Source organism: Sander vitreus, chromosome 19, assembly GCF_031162955.1.
Source record: "Sander vitreus isolate 19-12246 chromosome 19, sanVit1, whole genome shotgun sequence".
Classification (NCBI taxonomy): domain Eukaryota; kingdom Metazoa; phylum Chordata; class Actinopteri; order Perciformes; family Percidae; genus Sander; species Sander vitreus.
In genome coordinates this window covers 11,182,726-11,200,352 of record NC_135873.1, presented here as the reverse complement: position 1 = coordinate 11,200,352, position 17,627 = coordinate 11,182,726, and the positions used below count along the sequence as shown (strand labels likewise).

The window sequence follows — 17,627 nt, the reverse complement described above, 5'->3', positions numbered from 1 at the left end:
ACCCTCAACATCAGCCTTTGCTAAGCTGCACCAGCCGAACATTACATCAGCTCTGAGAGTTGTGGCTCATGTAATACCCGTAATTTGTGAAATCCAGAACGAGTGCTGGTGTATAGCTCTCACAGTTGCAGACAGACCTGACATTACCAGATAACCACAGAGAATTTTAAACCAAATTTTAAGAGAGTAAACTCTTAAAATGGAAGTGATTGTAATCAGAGAGTCTCTAATGAGCTAATTAGAAAATACTCTGGGGCTCAGTGAATCTGCTGAAAGCCTCTCCTCCTCTGTTCTTGTCTAAGAAAAAAAAAAGAAACTTTATTATTCGTCACATGCAATCGTACAGTACAATGTAGTAAAATTCAATCCCTGCATTTAACCCATCCTAAGCATTAGGAGCAGTGGACAGCCACATGCAGCTTCTGGGGCGCAAGATATGAAGGATACCACTTGTCATCACTGATGGATGAATGATGCATGAATCTGACCCTCAACCCCACCCCCACTTAAACCCACCAAGGTGACCTGAAAGGCTCTATCAGCATATTACCCCATCTGTAAATGTGACTGGCTGACCCGAAGCTTCCTCTCCATACATTATGTCCACCTCCTCTCTAAGATAAGGTTCTGTGTGTGCTAACCCGCTGACAATACAATAGAACAACAAAGGAAGTCAGTGGTCAGGATTATGTGAATGATTTTCCATAAAGTTATAGTTGCAGCCTACATGGGACACAACTACAAAACAGAATCTGTTGATGATGGGAGCTTTGCTAATTAATATTCAGGTTGGATTTAATTGCAAAACTAAATTAAAAAATAAATCTGATGATATTCTATGTTTTTCTTAACAAAAAGACCAAAACCAAAAAATGAATCATATTATAAAGCATAATTCTTATTTCACTGTGCTGTAGAACTCCATTTTTGGCTAAAACATTTTTTTTTTTTAAACACATCGAGTCACACTCGTCAAACACCGTCTTGCTTTCGTAAAATTTCACTGGAGCACCAAATGTATATTAATCCACAGCTGAAAATAGTCCCCAACAAATGCAGTATTTACTCTTGTTTAAGTCTGGAAAAAACTACAGTGCCCAGCTGTTTTAGGAAATTACTAAGCTCATTTAAAAAGTGAAAATATGTAAGCCATTCTCCAAGATTTACATAGGAAAAGAATGGGCTTCGGGCCGCAGGTGGGCTGGGGAAATTGGAAAGTATTGAGTGATGTTGTGTTCTTTTACTGGAATTTGTTGACCAGCCTTATACCTTAAAATAAGACCAAATAAAAATCAATTAGCCGGGTCTTTGGACTTAAAAAAAAATAACTGTCAGTAGACATTGCAAATACATCTGCCAGGTAAGGACTTCTACTGGTTGGAGAACATAAATTGTATGCAAATCCAGACCATTCCGTCCATTAAAAGCACAAGCTTCCTGATTTCATTTGTATTGACAGAGAAACCAGCTGTTCAAAGATCCTGTCCCACAGCACCTACAATATGCGTATTAGAATGCATTGCATATTAGGTTTGGGAAGTGTCAAAATTAGCCCAGGTTGCAGAGCAAGCATGTTTACTTAGCTATTACCTTGAGCTCCTTATCATGTTACGGGTGAGTTCCTGTTCACTAATAACATTGGCAATGATCTCAGAGTCCAGGCGAACTTAATACAGCATAATTCTGCATTTTGGTTTTAGTTTACATTGGTGGGCAGCTGGAGCACAGATGCCTCGACCTATCAGCGTCTGGTGGCTCCGTTTTTGTTGTCCCATCGAGCTACTGCCACTAGTATCGCTGACTCTGTGTGTGTATATATAGCTGGAGTTTCAGAGCATGTTATAAAATGTGAAGTTATCCATAACGTCATTTGTGCATAGTGCATAAATAATGGGAAATCATGCTCGCTAGAGGGACACTAAGAGAGGCAGAGGAGAAAATCAAACTCATTATTCATTGATCTACATAGGAATACATCATCAGTGAAAGGCAGAATAATCAAGAATGGTACAGCAATGCTGAGAAAACTGGAAAGTACTTTGGATGCAACAGTGTAGACATATCCCTATAACCAGTACCTGGAAAAAAGGACTGCCCAGTTGCCTCAGGCAACTAGATTTCGACCACTGTCAACGATTGAGTTAGGTCTGGATGCCCCTGTTGGGAACCACTTCTCTGTATAAAATGTCTGTCAGCATCAAGAGCTGACAAGCCAGTACTGATATAGCTGAAGCCCAAACAAAAGATAACTTCATCAAAAACTCTCAGGTCATGCAGATAAACAGGAGAGACCAGCTATATTAAAATCTGGGGCAGAGAGTGCTGCGGCAGGAGCCCAGTGGGCACACTACAGAATATAAATGCAGACTCCTGGAAAAAACTTAAGTTCATTGTTTGCTACAATCTCAAAAACCAAAAAAAACCTGTTCAGCCTTTTATTGTTGACTGCATCTGCAGATCGAAACCAGCTCTGATCTAACAGGAACGATAGATTTGATCAGGTTTGCAGGAGATCATTATTCTACCTCTTGTATTTACTTAGCTGAAACATTACATTGCACATGTACAATCTAAATTTAATCTGGCGAATAAGTGAATGAATCACTTTTGGGACATTATTGTTAAAGATTGAGTAACACAAGAAAACAGACTTTACAATACACTATAAGCACATGGAGTACTGATAGGGAAATTACAAAAATGACTTGTTCCTGATCAATCCCAGTTTTTGGGGATTACATTTTCTTGCAATAATGACACTGCAGTTTTTTTCTCCCTATTTGTCTCCCAAAAGCCTGAGTCTGATTGGTTCATGGGAGGGGGGAGTAAGAGGAAGCAATTTTGGCTTAGTCCTGGTGAGCATTGCCTTGTGGGAAATCAGAGTCGTGGCAGCTTCTGTAATTAGTTCTGCTTGTTAGAAAAATTAAGGGGTTACTAATTAGCAAGTGGATGGCTTCTTGACTTGTTGTGCATCTTTTCCCTCCTTTCCTTGAAGATCATCATTATCGTCTCCAGGCAAAACGGGAAAGAGGGGGAGAGAGAGAGAGAGAGAGAGAGAGAGAGAGAGAGAGAGAGAGAGATGCTCAGTCGTGCTGCTCAACAGTTTAGCTCTAACACGATAAATCTAGATGGGCAAATCTCGAAGGGTGTTCTGTCATGTTCTGACAGACAGGCGGCCTACTGTAAGCACGTGCAGGCAAATGCCTGAAGCTGTGCAAGATTTCACTTTGCAAGTTTGCTTAACAAGTCAGGCAGTCTGGTTTTCACATATCTTTAGATACACACGCTCACACATGCTTTATTTATAGAATATACACATTTCAATACGTAAGAATTTATGATCCAAGAAATGTACAGATTTACTCTAAATGTAACTTTTGTCTCAACACGCCTGTCTGGCTTAATTCATGGCTTGTGCACATTATTCTTCTTTGCATTACCTTGTGACAACCATTAAAATACATTGTAAAGGGCCTGTTTGCTATAATAGTTGAAGTATCTTAATATTTAGCATACAGACGTGAGAGTGTTATCAATTTCTTCATGTAACTCTCAACATAAAAGTGAATAAGTGCATTTCCCAAATGTTCTAAGCATTCCTTTATTCTAAAGTTTGTGTTGATTTCCACATGGATCATGCACTCAGCCAGTCTTTGTAGCTAAAGTACTGAAATTAGGTTCAGAGTCTGTATTGTATTTAGTTAATCAAACTCCACCATTTGCAAAGTAGAAAGTGTGGAAAAAGCTATTCCTCTCCTGTGTAATTTGGCTTGGATGTTGAAGCATAAAGAAAATGCAAATCAAATTCATCCAGAAATAGATCCCTTTTGTACAGACCTATAATCTACCACTGATGTTTGAAAGTCAGGACACCCGATGTGCTTAGATTCCTCCGAAAGCGCCCACCTCCCCCCTTTTAAGCTGTGGGCAATTTGAGCGGTGAAAGCGGAAGTATTTTTGCATGATGTCACACTCTCCATCGATAAATCTCCGTAACATGGCGTTACATGCATGCGGCTGCAGAGGGACATTTATCTCCCTCAGCTGATCCGCTTCCAAGAATGATGTGACATTACATAAGAACTGGAAGCCAGAGCTGCCGGTATTAGAGAACACACAAACTCCAGAGAACATACTAATCTCCCTATGTGATTATTAGTCATAATATTTAACGCTGGCTTAATGAGCGACCCACGGCATAATCTCTATCTGGCACATTCACCTGTTCTCTCTTAACCCTTCTGACTTTGCCTTTGAGGAGGGTGATAGGGAGTTAAATAGAAAAATTATATCTCAAGTGTGGAGGGAATTACCCTAAAGATATGAAAGGGGGGGGGGTTATAGTTGAATAGCTCTGTGGAAAATCTCAGGATTAGCTCAGCTTCTGCAAATGTTTAATTTCAGCTCCCTAATTTCTGTAAATATTCTGTAGCTATACAGAGGCAAACCTAATGTATGGTAAATTATTGGCTGTTAAACAGAAACAGTGGGACACAGTGGGTACTGACATTCACAAGGACTGCAGTGGTGTATTTTTCTCTAAATGAAACCAGCTCCCATTAAACGTTATTTCAGTTTTATTTAATTTAGTAGGTTTACAATGTTGCTATAATCAACAAAAGATTGAACAATTGAATATTCTTTTCTAAAATCCAGAATTCTGTTGGGACGAATACTAACATCCGTCTAAGCTTTCACCTTATGGATTGAAGGTGACACCACACTTCTTCTTGCTTATCAAGAGATTTGAAATTCAATGCGGCGTCATTTAGCATGCAAATGAATCACTGCGTTGGCATGCATAAAAGGCCCTGTCTTAAAACTTGTATGTGTATAAAGTTTGCTCAGAATTTTTAAACACTTACAAGATCAAACTGGATAATGTTCTGCATTTCATCGTGCACTTTATCAACACACACCAATGCCTCGACATTTCACATTTCAACATTTCTGTCTGAAAACTGTGTAGGCTGTGAAACAAAGCCTTGATATGCAAAGCTCTGAACAAAAACTAAACAAAAGCTTTGTGTTGTTCCTAGAAATAGATTCCTTAACACGCACACACACACACACACACACACACACACACACACACACACACACACACACACACACACACACACACACACACACATTTTTGGAGATGAAGTGAGCGCAGTTCAGACAGGCAGTTGATGAAAGGCTTTTGTTTAAAAAAAATAGATTTTACAGTGCTCCACATGCCAAATAGGCCCACCGAGAATGTTGGCAGAGAATTGAGTGATTGTTAAAAGACTGGAGTCACTTTGGTACGATCTGGCACATGCCCACTCTCAAAGGCAAAGTTATCACATTAAAACTGGCAGCACTGAATCGCAGGACAAAGTTTTAGAGCGCCTAGAGCACTCGGGTCAAGACTAGGCTTTGTTTATTTAATGGAATAGGTTTTTCTATTAGAACATGTTGATTAGTGAGCTTTAGACATGCTTGTAGGTGGATTTTGGGGCCTTTGAACAAAGCCAGGGTGTAGTGAAGCGGCTTTGAACGAAGACCAAAAACACTTGTCTTCTACTGTGAACATTTGACTGTTCAATATACTGCAGTTTTACAAACAAGGAAGTGAACAAGTTTAAAGCTATAGTGCGTAGTTTCTGTCTCCCCCATAAAGAATTCTAAGTAATGACAACAAAACTGTCGGCGCATCCACATGATACAAGCCTTCCGTGATAGCGCACCGCCCCCACCCCTCCTCCACGCTTGTTGCTAGTAGCCAAGGAGTACACGGAGGATTAAAAAACAATGATGGACTCTTCAGAAGAGGTATTTATCGTCACTCAAGTTTCTGCGTGTGAAGGTCGCCGGACGAAACCAGTTTCTGAACATAGCCATACTGAGAAATACAGAGAGAGTTGTTTGTGGAGCTTTGCATCAGCTCATTTGGCAATGGCTTGAAAGTAACGGACGTACATTAATATAAGAATGTTACGCACTAAAGCTTTAAGCATGACGGACATGTTTGCATCTAGCGTCTCACGTTCATCTCATCACACAAGCTAGCAAGAGTACACAGCAGACAACTTCCGTGTAGGCTACTTCAAAATAAAAGCACCTTCTGTGACGTCTGTAGTAAAACTGAATTACTGTTAAACAAATAAAGTTGTGTACCTATTCACATATTAGCTGTAAATCAAGTACTGTAAATAATGTAAATGGTGAGTTTTAACCACACTATAATTTAACATTTCCTTTAGACTGTTTTAAACTAAACAACATGAATTGCTTATTCAAGTGCTTTAAACAAACATTGCACAACACAGGGTGGTTTCCTCTAGTTTCCAGTCTTTGTGCTAAGCCAAGCGGCTGCTGGCTGTAGCTTCATATTTACCATAAAATAGATAGAGGGATAACTTTCTTGCCCCTACACCATTACTTCACTCTACGTTTTACAGTGAGTGTGAATGAATGAATTTCGAGGAAATTCAAGTAGACAAACTAATCATGCTCAGCTTGCGACAGTGAGCAGGGACAGAAGTGGGAAGGAATCTGTCCCTCAAGTCACCACTGTCAGTCATCACCATCACTTTAACTGTGCCGTAATGTCTCTCTATCGCTTTGTTGTCTTGTCTGTGTGGTTGTGTGCGGCATGCTTCACATCTATGTCCTGTTTTCTCTTTCTCTCCCTCTCCCCCCCTTTTTACTTCCTCTTCTCTCTGTGTTGGATGAGAAGGAAAGTCCTGGGGCGCCGGAGGATGACGGCAAGCTGTCGGTAGGTCCTGACTGATTGACTCTCTTCCCGGTCTGCTTCTGTGTTTGTCCCTGTTTCTGTGTAGATGTAGTAGCGTAACTTGTGTTTCTCCCACCATACTGTGAACAAGACATGTACACTGTTATCTTTAGCCTCCCCGTGTGCGGAGAGTAGCTCAGTCTGTTTTTCGGAAGCCTCTTTTCAACGGTTAAATTTTGTATGCAGAATGCAAAAGAAGACTGAGGAATGAGCATGTGTTTCGAACAATCTAAGAGTCTTTTAATGCTTTGATACTTCACGAAAGCACACCAGAGTGTTATGTTGTCATCCGTGTTGCAAAGGAAGCAGATCTAACGAAGTAGCAGAAGGAGAATCTTCAGGGTCACACCGAGAAGCCACATCTTAAACAAGCCCTGCCAGCCTACGTGTCTCACTTGCCTCGTGCTCGCACTCATATGGGCCTGTGAATTAGCACCTGACACCTCCTGTTCTTACACGGCATCTGTGGGCAGACGGTGGGCGGACACTTTCCAAACAACTGCCGCAGGCAACGGTGCCTAATTTCCCACAGTACCCAAGTTCAGCTTCAACTGCTGGAGTGACCTTGGCGAGGGTTGTTTTGGGAGAAAGAGCTCATATTATAACCTGTGAATGCCCATCTCAACCCACAGGGCTCATATTATTAAGAAGCTGAGGCACTTTATATAGTTTTACTGGTTTGCAGGTTCCGCTTAGGGGTTTTATGCAAATAAGGATTAGGGAAGCATTTTCCAAACAGCTTGGATTAGAAATGGCTCCAGTAAAGTGCTTACAATTGATAGACTGGTGTTAATATCAGCATATGTGCTTTATGACAGAATTAAGAACTAGTAGCTGGACCAAAGTTATATTTTTTTGCTAGTAGGAAACATGCCCTAGGTAGAAAAGGCCCCATCACAGACAGAAATATATTTGATTGACAGCTTTTTTCTCCTCTCACAGGCCAGGCCCCGGCTTCAGAGGGGGGGTAGTTCCGCCTCCCTGCACAACAGCTTGATGAGGAACAGCATTTTCCAGCTGATGATTCACACGCTGGACCCTTTAAGTGAAGGTAAGACGATCAGACAAAATGCACATAGAAAATACAACTCTTCATTAATGGGTTTCCCATCTGTAAGTCTCTAACGTGCAGGATATAAAGCACAGATGTTCTTTTTACTGTCTGTAATTGTCTACTTTCAGGTTGATCTTGCATTGTACTTGTCATCATTCTTGTCTTTTTCTCTCAAAATGACCTAAATCCTGTTTTCAGATGTGCCGGTACGGAAACCAAAAAATCAAGACCTTAATTTTATGAGCACATACAAGATGTTAATATATGAGCACATAAAAGATGTTCATATAATATATATGTTCATACTTGAGCTCACATTCTTGTCTACAAATAACAGCAACGATATGCATCCATATGGTTTTTTGGCAACGTTTTTAATTCAGTCCACAGTCCAAATAAAAAGTATTGGCTTTCAGCCATACACAAGTACCCCATGTTGTGTACCCTTTCAAATCCAGCTTCTCCATTATTACCATTTAGAATATACTTCTAGCCCCTACAGTATGCCTGGACTGAATTGATCCCCTTTTAAAAAAAATAGACTAGGCGAGCTTGGTGCTGTGTCAGAGCACAGCTGAGGTGGAAGATCATTTTCCTTTAATCCAAGATCAAGGCCTATTAGTTTAGCTAAAGGAAATGTAAAACGGCAGTGTCAGTGCTCTGCGCAGGGGATGAATATGTTAATACACCGGAGGCGGTGCGGTGTCATCCCATTCTCAACCCACCACGAAAAGACGAAGGGAAAGAAAAATTCCCATTAACGGGGAGCAAACAGGCAACAGCGGTTTGAAGAATTTGTCATTTGAGTGGCCTCACTGAAAAGTCTTTTAATTGGAAGCAGTATCTCATGTGAAAAAAATGAATATTAATGTTTAATGCCAATTCCTGTTGCTGTATGATGTGATTTTTAGTCCCCTTTTCCCTTTTAGTTTTCATATATGTGTATTTACAGTGTATGTTGTCTCATTAAAAGCATCAGTGTCTACAGAAAGAAAAAACACATAGGCCGAGGCCAAATAGCCATATATAAGCATAAAACAATGATCAGACTAAATATTTTCCCTCTGGATGGATGCGATCTCATTAGCAGATGTCTGCTCTGTAGTGAGGAGGCATTTCAGCTTTGTCCAAAAATGACTTTACATTCCTCGAAAGCCAACCCTAGAATGAGTCAGCTCAGGAGAGATTAATAAGCTGCGTCGAGTCGGGCCTTAAAGTGCCAAGTACCTTGCATCAACTCGTTGTTGTACACTGATTTCCATGCCTCCTGAGTGAATTGATCTTTCCATCTCAGTGATTAAAATGGTCACAGCCTGCTGAGGGAATGGAAGTCTGTATGGCCAATGGAAGTCTGTATGGTCAGTCGTATATGTACAAGAGACTGTTATACATACTCCACCCTGCCACTCCTTGTAGAGCCATTTGTCTATGGTCTTTTAAGGTGCATCTTCCATGCACTGATGATAGTAGACTGAAATATGTGTGTTTAACAGCATGAAGATTAATAGACTGGGTTGTACGTGCAAAAGTTTTTGTTTGTGTTAAATCACTATCGAGCATTTAAAAAAGTAATGTCAAAATTATTTTACTACGTGTTAATGAATATGTTGTTTCCTAATAGTGGATTGAAAATGATCTGCAGTGAAACTCTGCTTCAGTGTGAATGCAGCAGAAATGCGAGGATGTTATACTAGATTTGACTGATGAGTCTTTTGGTAAATGACGGACTGGAAATTAATGCACTGAGGCAACAACCACAGTGTAACATGACACAAGGATTATTACAAGAGAGAACAAAAGCAACACTTTTGGCTTATTATTTAGAAATTTCCATGTAGCATGTTGGAAGTTTTCACAAAACAAAACGTATAACGACGGCATTGGTCTTGAGTACATTTTAGAATGCACCCATCACATGCCTCCTTCCTTTTAAATAATTTCATTGATTAATTACTGTTAGGCCCCAATAAAGGTCGGCCCCATTCAGAGATAAGTGACTATTTTCTATGCACATTTACTGATCTCATTGCTGCAAAGAAGTATTTTGTTGGTGAGCTAGTAGTGTGGAGAGAGACTGCAGGTGCACGCATCAAGGACAGAGGCTGTGCTGCTTGTTTGCGTGCTCTTAGGCTTTAAGTGTAGCTCAGCGGGCCAAGGGGGAGCTGGCAGGACTCCATCCATACATTTTTTATAGACATTTCTTAAAATAAAGTCATCTGCGCTTCCGAGCTGAAGGGAAGTCTGAGGTGGTTTTGCTTTTGCTGGGAACTGGTTACGTGTCACTTGTTAGACTTTGAGAGTGGGGTACTTAGAGGTGTGTGTGTGTGTGTGTGTGTGTGTGTGTGTGTGTGTGTGTGTGTGTGTGTGTGTTTGTGTTTTATAGTATTTTACCTGGCCTAAACACTGCTCCCTTATTACTCCCTTCATCCAAGCAAATTTAAATAATAACATTATCCTACTACAGTACATTGTCTTTTCACCTCACAGCTGGCAGTGATACATTTAAGGAGGTTTAATTTCTGCAAACACGGCCAGATTCCGGTTAAGGCAACATAATACTAAATACTTAATGCAGGAAAACATGGTTAATGTTTGTGAGTGTCTTTGAGTATGTGTGTGTGAGCATGCATGTGTGTGTCTCGCTTAAAGAAATAGAAATTTTAGGAAATACGCTTATTCGCTTACTTCCTGAGGATTAGATAAAAAGATTGATACTACTCTCATATCCGTCCATTATATTAATATGATGCTAGAGCTGGGTGGTGGTTAGCTTAGCAGCAAAATATAACGTGTTAACTAGTGAGCTTTAGTAGTGGATTTTCTTACCTTTGGAAAGAACCAAGCTAGCTGTTTCTACCGGTTTCCAGTTTTTCTGCTAAGCTAAGCGTTCCCTGGCCCCAACCCCATATTTAGAGAGTGGTATCAATCTTCTCATCTATCTTTCAGCAAGAAAGCAAAAAAAAACATATTTCCCAAACTATCTAATTATTTTAACCTCAAATCATTTTTTTACTAGCATTATATAATGGACTATTGACTTGGAATAATACCTATCAATGATTTAATGTGCGCTATCACCTGGATTTATCTTTTCTCTGTTTCTGTCTTCCTATTTCTCTTTCTTTTACTGTCCCCTCAGAATTTGCTGACTCTGGTGAGTTACTACTCTAATTTCTGTATCCCCTTCCCAAAAAAATATGTTTGTTCTCATTCCAACAGCCTGGAAGCAACTCTCTTGCCCGACGTGTCCCCTATGTACACATTTCCCCAGCGCCGCTGTGCTGTATGTCAATTATGTACTGTCCATCCCTGCAGACTCTGCTTCAAATATTTCATTCTCTTCTGTGGATGTATTTTCTCTGGAAACCCTCTGTGACCATTTTTGCATTGTTTTCCCCATTGTCCCTTATCCTCTCTCTCCTCTTATGAACTCCTTTTAGTTCTAGCTTTCTGTGAGACAGGCAGAAGCCCAAATGGAGTGATTTCATTTTTTCCTGTTCGTGTTGTTCCCCAACTCCTGGTTTGTGAAGGCCTTTTACCCTGCAGACATTTAGCTAAACATGCCAGTGGTGTAGGACAAAGATGGGCTTTCACGTCCTAGAGCTCTCAACTTGACAACGTTGTGCTTAGTTCACAGATTTGTGTATTGGGCAGATGTAGAAAAGTTGTCAGCTGTTTTCTCAGTCCACCTCACATGCCCTTCGTCAGGATTCAGAGTCAATAAGAGCCCGGCAGAGCAATTAATTGCAGTGAGCTAGGACATTTTTTCACTAATTTACAATTAGCTGTTCCCTACCAAACTGTTATCGATGTAAGTATTCACATTCTCCTTGAGAGATACAGCAGATTATTTAGCATCCACATTTTGTCCAGGAACAACAGATTTCATGTTCTCGTTATCACAAACGTCCTTCAGTTTAATAATTGACTTTAATCCTGCATGCTTTTTAATGGAGAGAACATTGTAATAGTCTGGTACAATTAGTTCCCGGCACAAGTGCCCACATCTTTTTCCATCAGTGTGGAGCTACAAACAATATCACTTAGGAGTGGCATCAAATATTGAACTACAAGGAGAGATGGGGAGGGAGAAGGGCTGAGTGGCTCTCACTCTACTGTCTCAGCCCTCAGTCGAAACAAGCCTCCCAAAACAGCACTCAGAATTCAGGCTGCGTGCATGCTATTTGGCTTAAGGCCCTCAATAAGATTTATCACCCAGAGATGTGAACTCTGGTGGTGACTCCGGCATATCCATAGCTGAGGTCGACCTCGGGATGGAAGAAGATGGGTGCTTGCATATGACCACAGACCATACACTAGTGGTAAATGTATGAAATGCATACATTTTTAACAGTAATCTACCAGAACTAAGATAGAATAAATAATCAGCCTTGTTGTTTATTTCAAATATGTGACAATCTCCCCGTGTTTACATTATATCCCTTCTCTGTGGTGATGCAGTGCAGTACAGTGCTATTACAGACCAGCGATCTCATCAGATGCTTTCCTGCAAATCATTATCTCACTGAGATAGACTGGAATGACTGCTCATACTGCCAATGTGGCCTTAGACATCTTTGTTGACGTTAGGCATTTTTTATTGAGCAGAAAGTCCTTCGCAGGCTGAAGATAGAGTGGGCAAGGTCATCTGTGTAATCCATTATTCACCAATGCTGGCAGGCAGAATGCTTGTTGGGTAAACTGGTGAGACAAACGAGGATGTGGCCCTCTGTGTCATTAGTTTGTTTTCTATGCTATAACTTTCCATTATTTCATAAGCCATTTAGTGTGAGAGTTAAATCCATTCATCCAGCCAACATTTCCAGTTTGCCCCATACTGCTTCCCCCCGCCAGCAGTACTGTCTGTGTTGGTGACCCAGAGTCCCATCGATTACATGGTTCAATAACTCAATGTCGCTGACCTCCCGCCCCTCCTGTATATATTTTCCATTTATGCAGACATAACATGTGGACATTCTGCTGTAGTATTTTAGCAATTTATTACATTTAACCCCAGCATCAAGATGACATAGGCATGTGTTTGAATCGTCATGTGTTTTACAAAAATGTAATATATAATTCACTGTATTTGCAATGTAATGAGGCATTCATGAGATATATTTTCATATATTTATGATGATTGATGAATAGATGATTCTTTTTGTTTTTGCTTTGTAGCATATTCTTGAGGACAAATTACAACATAGGCTTACAAAATATTTTGTATAATATAGGAGTTATTTAAAACGACATAAAAGAGGGGTATCAGCCCCTATCAACCATCATCTCCCAACACACTCTCATACACAAACACACATGCCACCCCTCCCTACCCTCCTGCACCCTCTGAGCTCACCCTGTGCCGGGTGGGTAAAAGAATCAATGTTAAAAGCCTTTTTGCTAAAGCACGCACTGTGAATTTCCCTGACACCCCAACCCCCAGCAGACAGAGCGGACACACACACACACACACACACACACACACACACACACACACACACACACACACACACACTTCTAGCATAGCTCACTAGAGGTTTAGAGGTCACACCGCAAGGACAAGAGGGCCCCCGGTAAACAACAACAAGCCTCCCTCCCTCTATTTGCCTCAAACAGACAAGTGTGCGGCCAGTGATTGCGTCGTGGGTTAATTGCCCTCCGAGCAGCCTCAGTTAGAGGCTGGCCTCACAGCGATGGTGCACTTCAAACTCAAATCGCCTAATCATATGGGATTGAGGCACTTGTTTTGGAATGCAGCAGATGAGACACTCTGCAATAGGATGCAAAAGGATGTGTTTTCATCTCATTAGACTGTTTTCAGGGCTGCCAAGTCTCGCATTTGAACCATAATCCTCCCACATATGAGTGGAATGGTCCCCCACTTTTGGGCAGAGTTGGAAAATAATGTGAGTGCATGTGGGTTTGTGGGTGTGGGCATATACTGTAGAGTACCAGTGGTGGAATGTAACAGAGTACATTTACTCAAGTACTGTACTTAAGTATAAATTTGAAGTACTTGTACTTTCCTTGAGTCTTTTCTTTTCTTGCCACTTTCTCCTTCTACTCCACAACATTTCAGAGGGAATATTGTAATTTTTACTTCACTAAATTAACCTGACAGCTTTAGTTACTAGTTACTTTACAAATTAAGATTTTTGAACACAAAACACATGTAGTTTATAAAATACAATGTTTTATTATAACTTAAACTACCCAACAATATACAGGCCTACAATTACAGTTGAAATGATTAGCCGATTAAACACTTAGTTGATTTGACAGAACTGTTTGGATCGTTTCCAGTTTCTAAAACGTGGGGATTTTTCTGCATTGAGTACTTTTACCACTTTAAGTACATTTTCCTGATGATACTTACAAACTTTTTACTTAAGTACCATTTTCAATGCAGGACTTTTACTTTTACTAAGTTATTTTTAAAGTGTGGTATTGGTACTTTTACTTAAGTAAAGGATCTGAATACTTCTTCCATCACTGTAGAGTAACTGTACTGTGCTCCTACATATAGGAAACTATAAATCTGTGCTTGTGAAGAGAGTTGATGAGTCGGTTTCCCCAGCTTATATTTAATTTACTTAACCTTTTAATAACCAGGAAGTGTCTAGACATGAATTATTTGTTTTACAAGAGAGGCCTGGTCAAAGTTGCAGTGCAGAGTAGTTAGCATAGAGTCACATAGAAAATCATTTACAAAACTCACGTAGGTCAATAACATAGCACTTGAGAGACTATTTAAAATGTTTTGAATATGGTGTTAGATATGAAGGCACTTCCCCAAATGAAGTTTGTATTATGAATTAAATAGTGTGTGTGTGTGTGTGTGTGTGTGTGTGTGTGTGTGTGTTTTTGTAGTAAGTTCAGAACAGCCTCTTGGTACTCTATAATCATCATTTATCTTGATGATAGACAGGAAGTTACCAAGAATGGCTTTAAAGAAGTTAGATAGTTGGCACATATAAATTACAGGGATGAGTTCAAAATAAAACATTAAGTAACCAGCAGAGTTAATGAAGAGTATTTGATTACTTAACTCTGCACTAAAAGCTTAATCCTCATGCCATTAGCTTTTATTGTTAAAAAAAAGGCAAACCAGCTGCGAGCTTGGAAAGATGGTGTGCAGTGGGGTGGGGTGAGGGGGTCCGGTGTCTTCTGTTCTGCTGCTTCATGTTCAGCTGTTGCTGCAGGTTTAAATTCCCAGCTAATTCATCATGAAGATGTGCTGACCGCCTATTTACTGTAGCACGAAGGGAATCAAATTAATTGTTCTGGTTTTATTGTGGAAATAAAACACTGAATCATCAAGCCTTTGAATAAGCTTGCGTGCAGAGGAGAGGAGGACTCATCTTTTTGTTGCATGTTGACCCAGTAAATTCTCTTCTGACTTCCCTGTTCTGTTTGTTTTTTAATATACTGTATCATTGTATGAACCTCTTATTGTTTTTGCTAGTATATTGACAGCCCCTTCCCCCTCCCCTTTTCTCGCAATTCTTCTCTGATAGCTAACTAACCTGTGCCATTGGCAGGTTATTTATCAAACTGAGTTACTGTAATACTATAATGTATTTTATTTCAACCCGTGCCACCTTGTTTTGCACTTATGCAGTGATGATTCTGAGAGACTTTGTCTTATTGTATGTCACTCCTTGTGCCCGTGTGAGTGTTCGTAGAGTATGTGATGTAGAACCTTCGGGCCTGTCTTGTTCTGTCATGTTCACTCTTTTCCTTTTCTCTGTGTTCGTTGCCTTACCCTTGTCTTTTGCTGTGATGTTGTAGAGCTTGGGACTTATGGGAAACTAAAATATTATCACTCAATGACTGAGGAAGGTAAGCCTGAATGTTTTCACTTGATTCTTTGAGTCAGCTTCTGTCATCCCGCTTGTTTTTTCTCCACCTTAGCCATTGAACAGCACCTCCAACCCCATTTTTTTGTTTGCTTGCGACATACAGTTTGCACAATTTTGGTTTTCAACCTCTGAGATTTCACTGACTAAGTGCAAATCATGGTGGCCATGCCATTTTTTTTATTTACTTGTTAGTCTCATTTAAATTTTTGTCTTATTTCTTTCATTTCTGTCCAGAGAATATGTACATACGTATTGTTTGTTACTGTGTGTAGTGCTTCTATGGATTTTTTATTCTATTCATTAACAAGATATTTCAAAGAAACATGAGTCATATGTTGCTAATGTTTGATTCTGTGAGTGAACCACTGCTTCTTCTTTGGATTCTTGGTCAGATTTTAAGACATGCAGGCAGGTAAAACCACATACACAAATATACAGCATACCATTGCCTAAAAACACAAAGCACAAGGTTTTCTATTTTTTTTTCTTTGGCCCCGTTACCCATCTGCATCGCTGAGAAATACATCATCCATGGCTCAGCACTCACTCGGAGCTTCCACTTGCACCAGCAGCGGGTGCACCCATGTAAGACTTACGTCGCTGAATTTGGCAATCTGAAGTGACTCATCCACCCAGGGGTTGCGTAAGAAGCAGAGCTGACAGGGAAAATGAGCGAATGTGTAATGACGGCTATGGATCGGCTGGACGTGGTTATTCTTAAAGTATCTGCAATTGCTTCATCATTATGGAAATTGGAACTGTCATATTTCTTTTTTGTTTGCCCTTCGAGCTAATTTGCAGCAACTAGAAAGCTGTATCAAGTGAAAGGTAGTGTGTGAGATAGAAACGGATAGCCTTAGCTAAATCTATAACTAAATGTACTTGATTTGTTTCCTAGCTGTTGTCTGTAACTGAACTCCATTTTGATGAATTGACATCTTGATAATTCAGTTAGTTACTCTTAGTTATTCCACATACCTTAATGAGTCTATAGCTAGATCCAAGCATGGTGGTGAAGTCCTGCTAAAGCTAACTCTCTTAGCAGATCTCAGCATGTGACTGTATTGGAATTCATGCAATTGGAAAATTCTGTGCAATTAAGCTACCTTTTTAAATCACATACAGTACCTTAATGTATTAATTGTAAATTAATTCTTAAGCTGATTTCAATATAAATATAAATAGTTTATTTAGCAAAAAAATCTGAGAAAACACATTTTATTGGTACTGCACCCCCCCCCACCGCACACAAATGCACTCTCACTGCCATACACAACCCACTGACATGACCACTTAAGGTGAGTGATGTGAAGGCAGTGGAATGTGTGATACCATCTTGTGAAAATGTACAGAATATGTCTATGCGTATGTCTTTGTAGCATGTGTGTGTCTGAAAGAGAGAGATGAGAGGGGAGGGGCTGTGCGTCGCCGAACGACAAAAAAGACTAAGTGAGAGAAAGATGGGATTTGAAAAAGACAGATGAGCGAGGAAAACAGGAGCGATGGAGAAATGTAGAGTGAGATAGAGGAGACGGGAGGAAGGCCGGCGGTGACTCAGGGTGGTTAATGATTTTGCTTGGTCACAGATAGTGTTGACATGGTTGGGTGGAGTACGTATCGACGCGTCACTGTGTCAAGCACTGACAAATCAGCCATGCCCTCTTAAAATGAAGAAAAAAAAAATCTTTCACATTGATCACAGTGGGCTGATTGGGTGTATGTAGGACATGTATGCAAAAACTGACACGCACAGGAAGTCAGTGAAATTAAGTATGGCTACATGACTACACAGAGGTTAAGAGGTTTTACACCAAAAGAGCATGCTAGATGAGACAGAATGCCTTACATCGCTGTCAAATATTAACATCTAGTTTGTATTACATGGGAACATAAAGACCTACACCACATGATTTTTGTGCATTTGGTGTAATATTTCTTCTGTATTGTT

At 40.2% G+C, this 17,627-nt stretch overlaps 1 protein-coding gene across 1 annotated transcript in view; it reads left to right on the top strand.

Moving 5' to 3' along the window:
- Positions 1 to 17,627, top strand: part of LOC144534392 (sodium/potassium/calcium exchanger 2-like) — a 44,292-nt gene that overhangs the window by 13,771 nt on the left and 12,894 nt on the right. Inside the window, exon 3 of the mRNA XM_078276301.1 lies at positions 7,706 to 7,814. Within this exon, the coding sequence (XP_078132427.1) occupies positions 7,706 to 7,814 (109 nt within the window). The remainder of the gene's footprint in view (positions 1 to 7,705; positions 7,815 to 17,627) is intronic.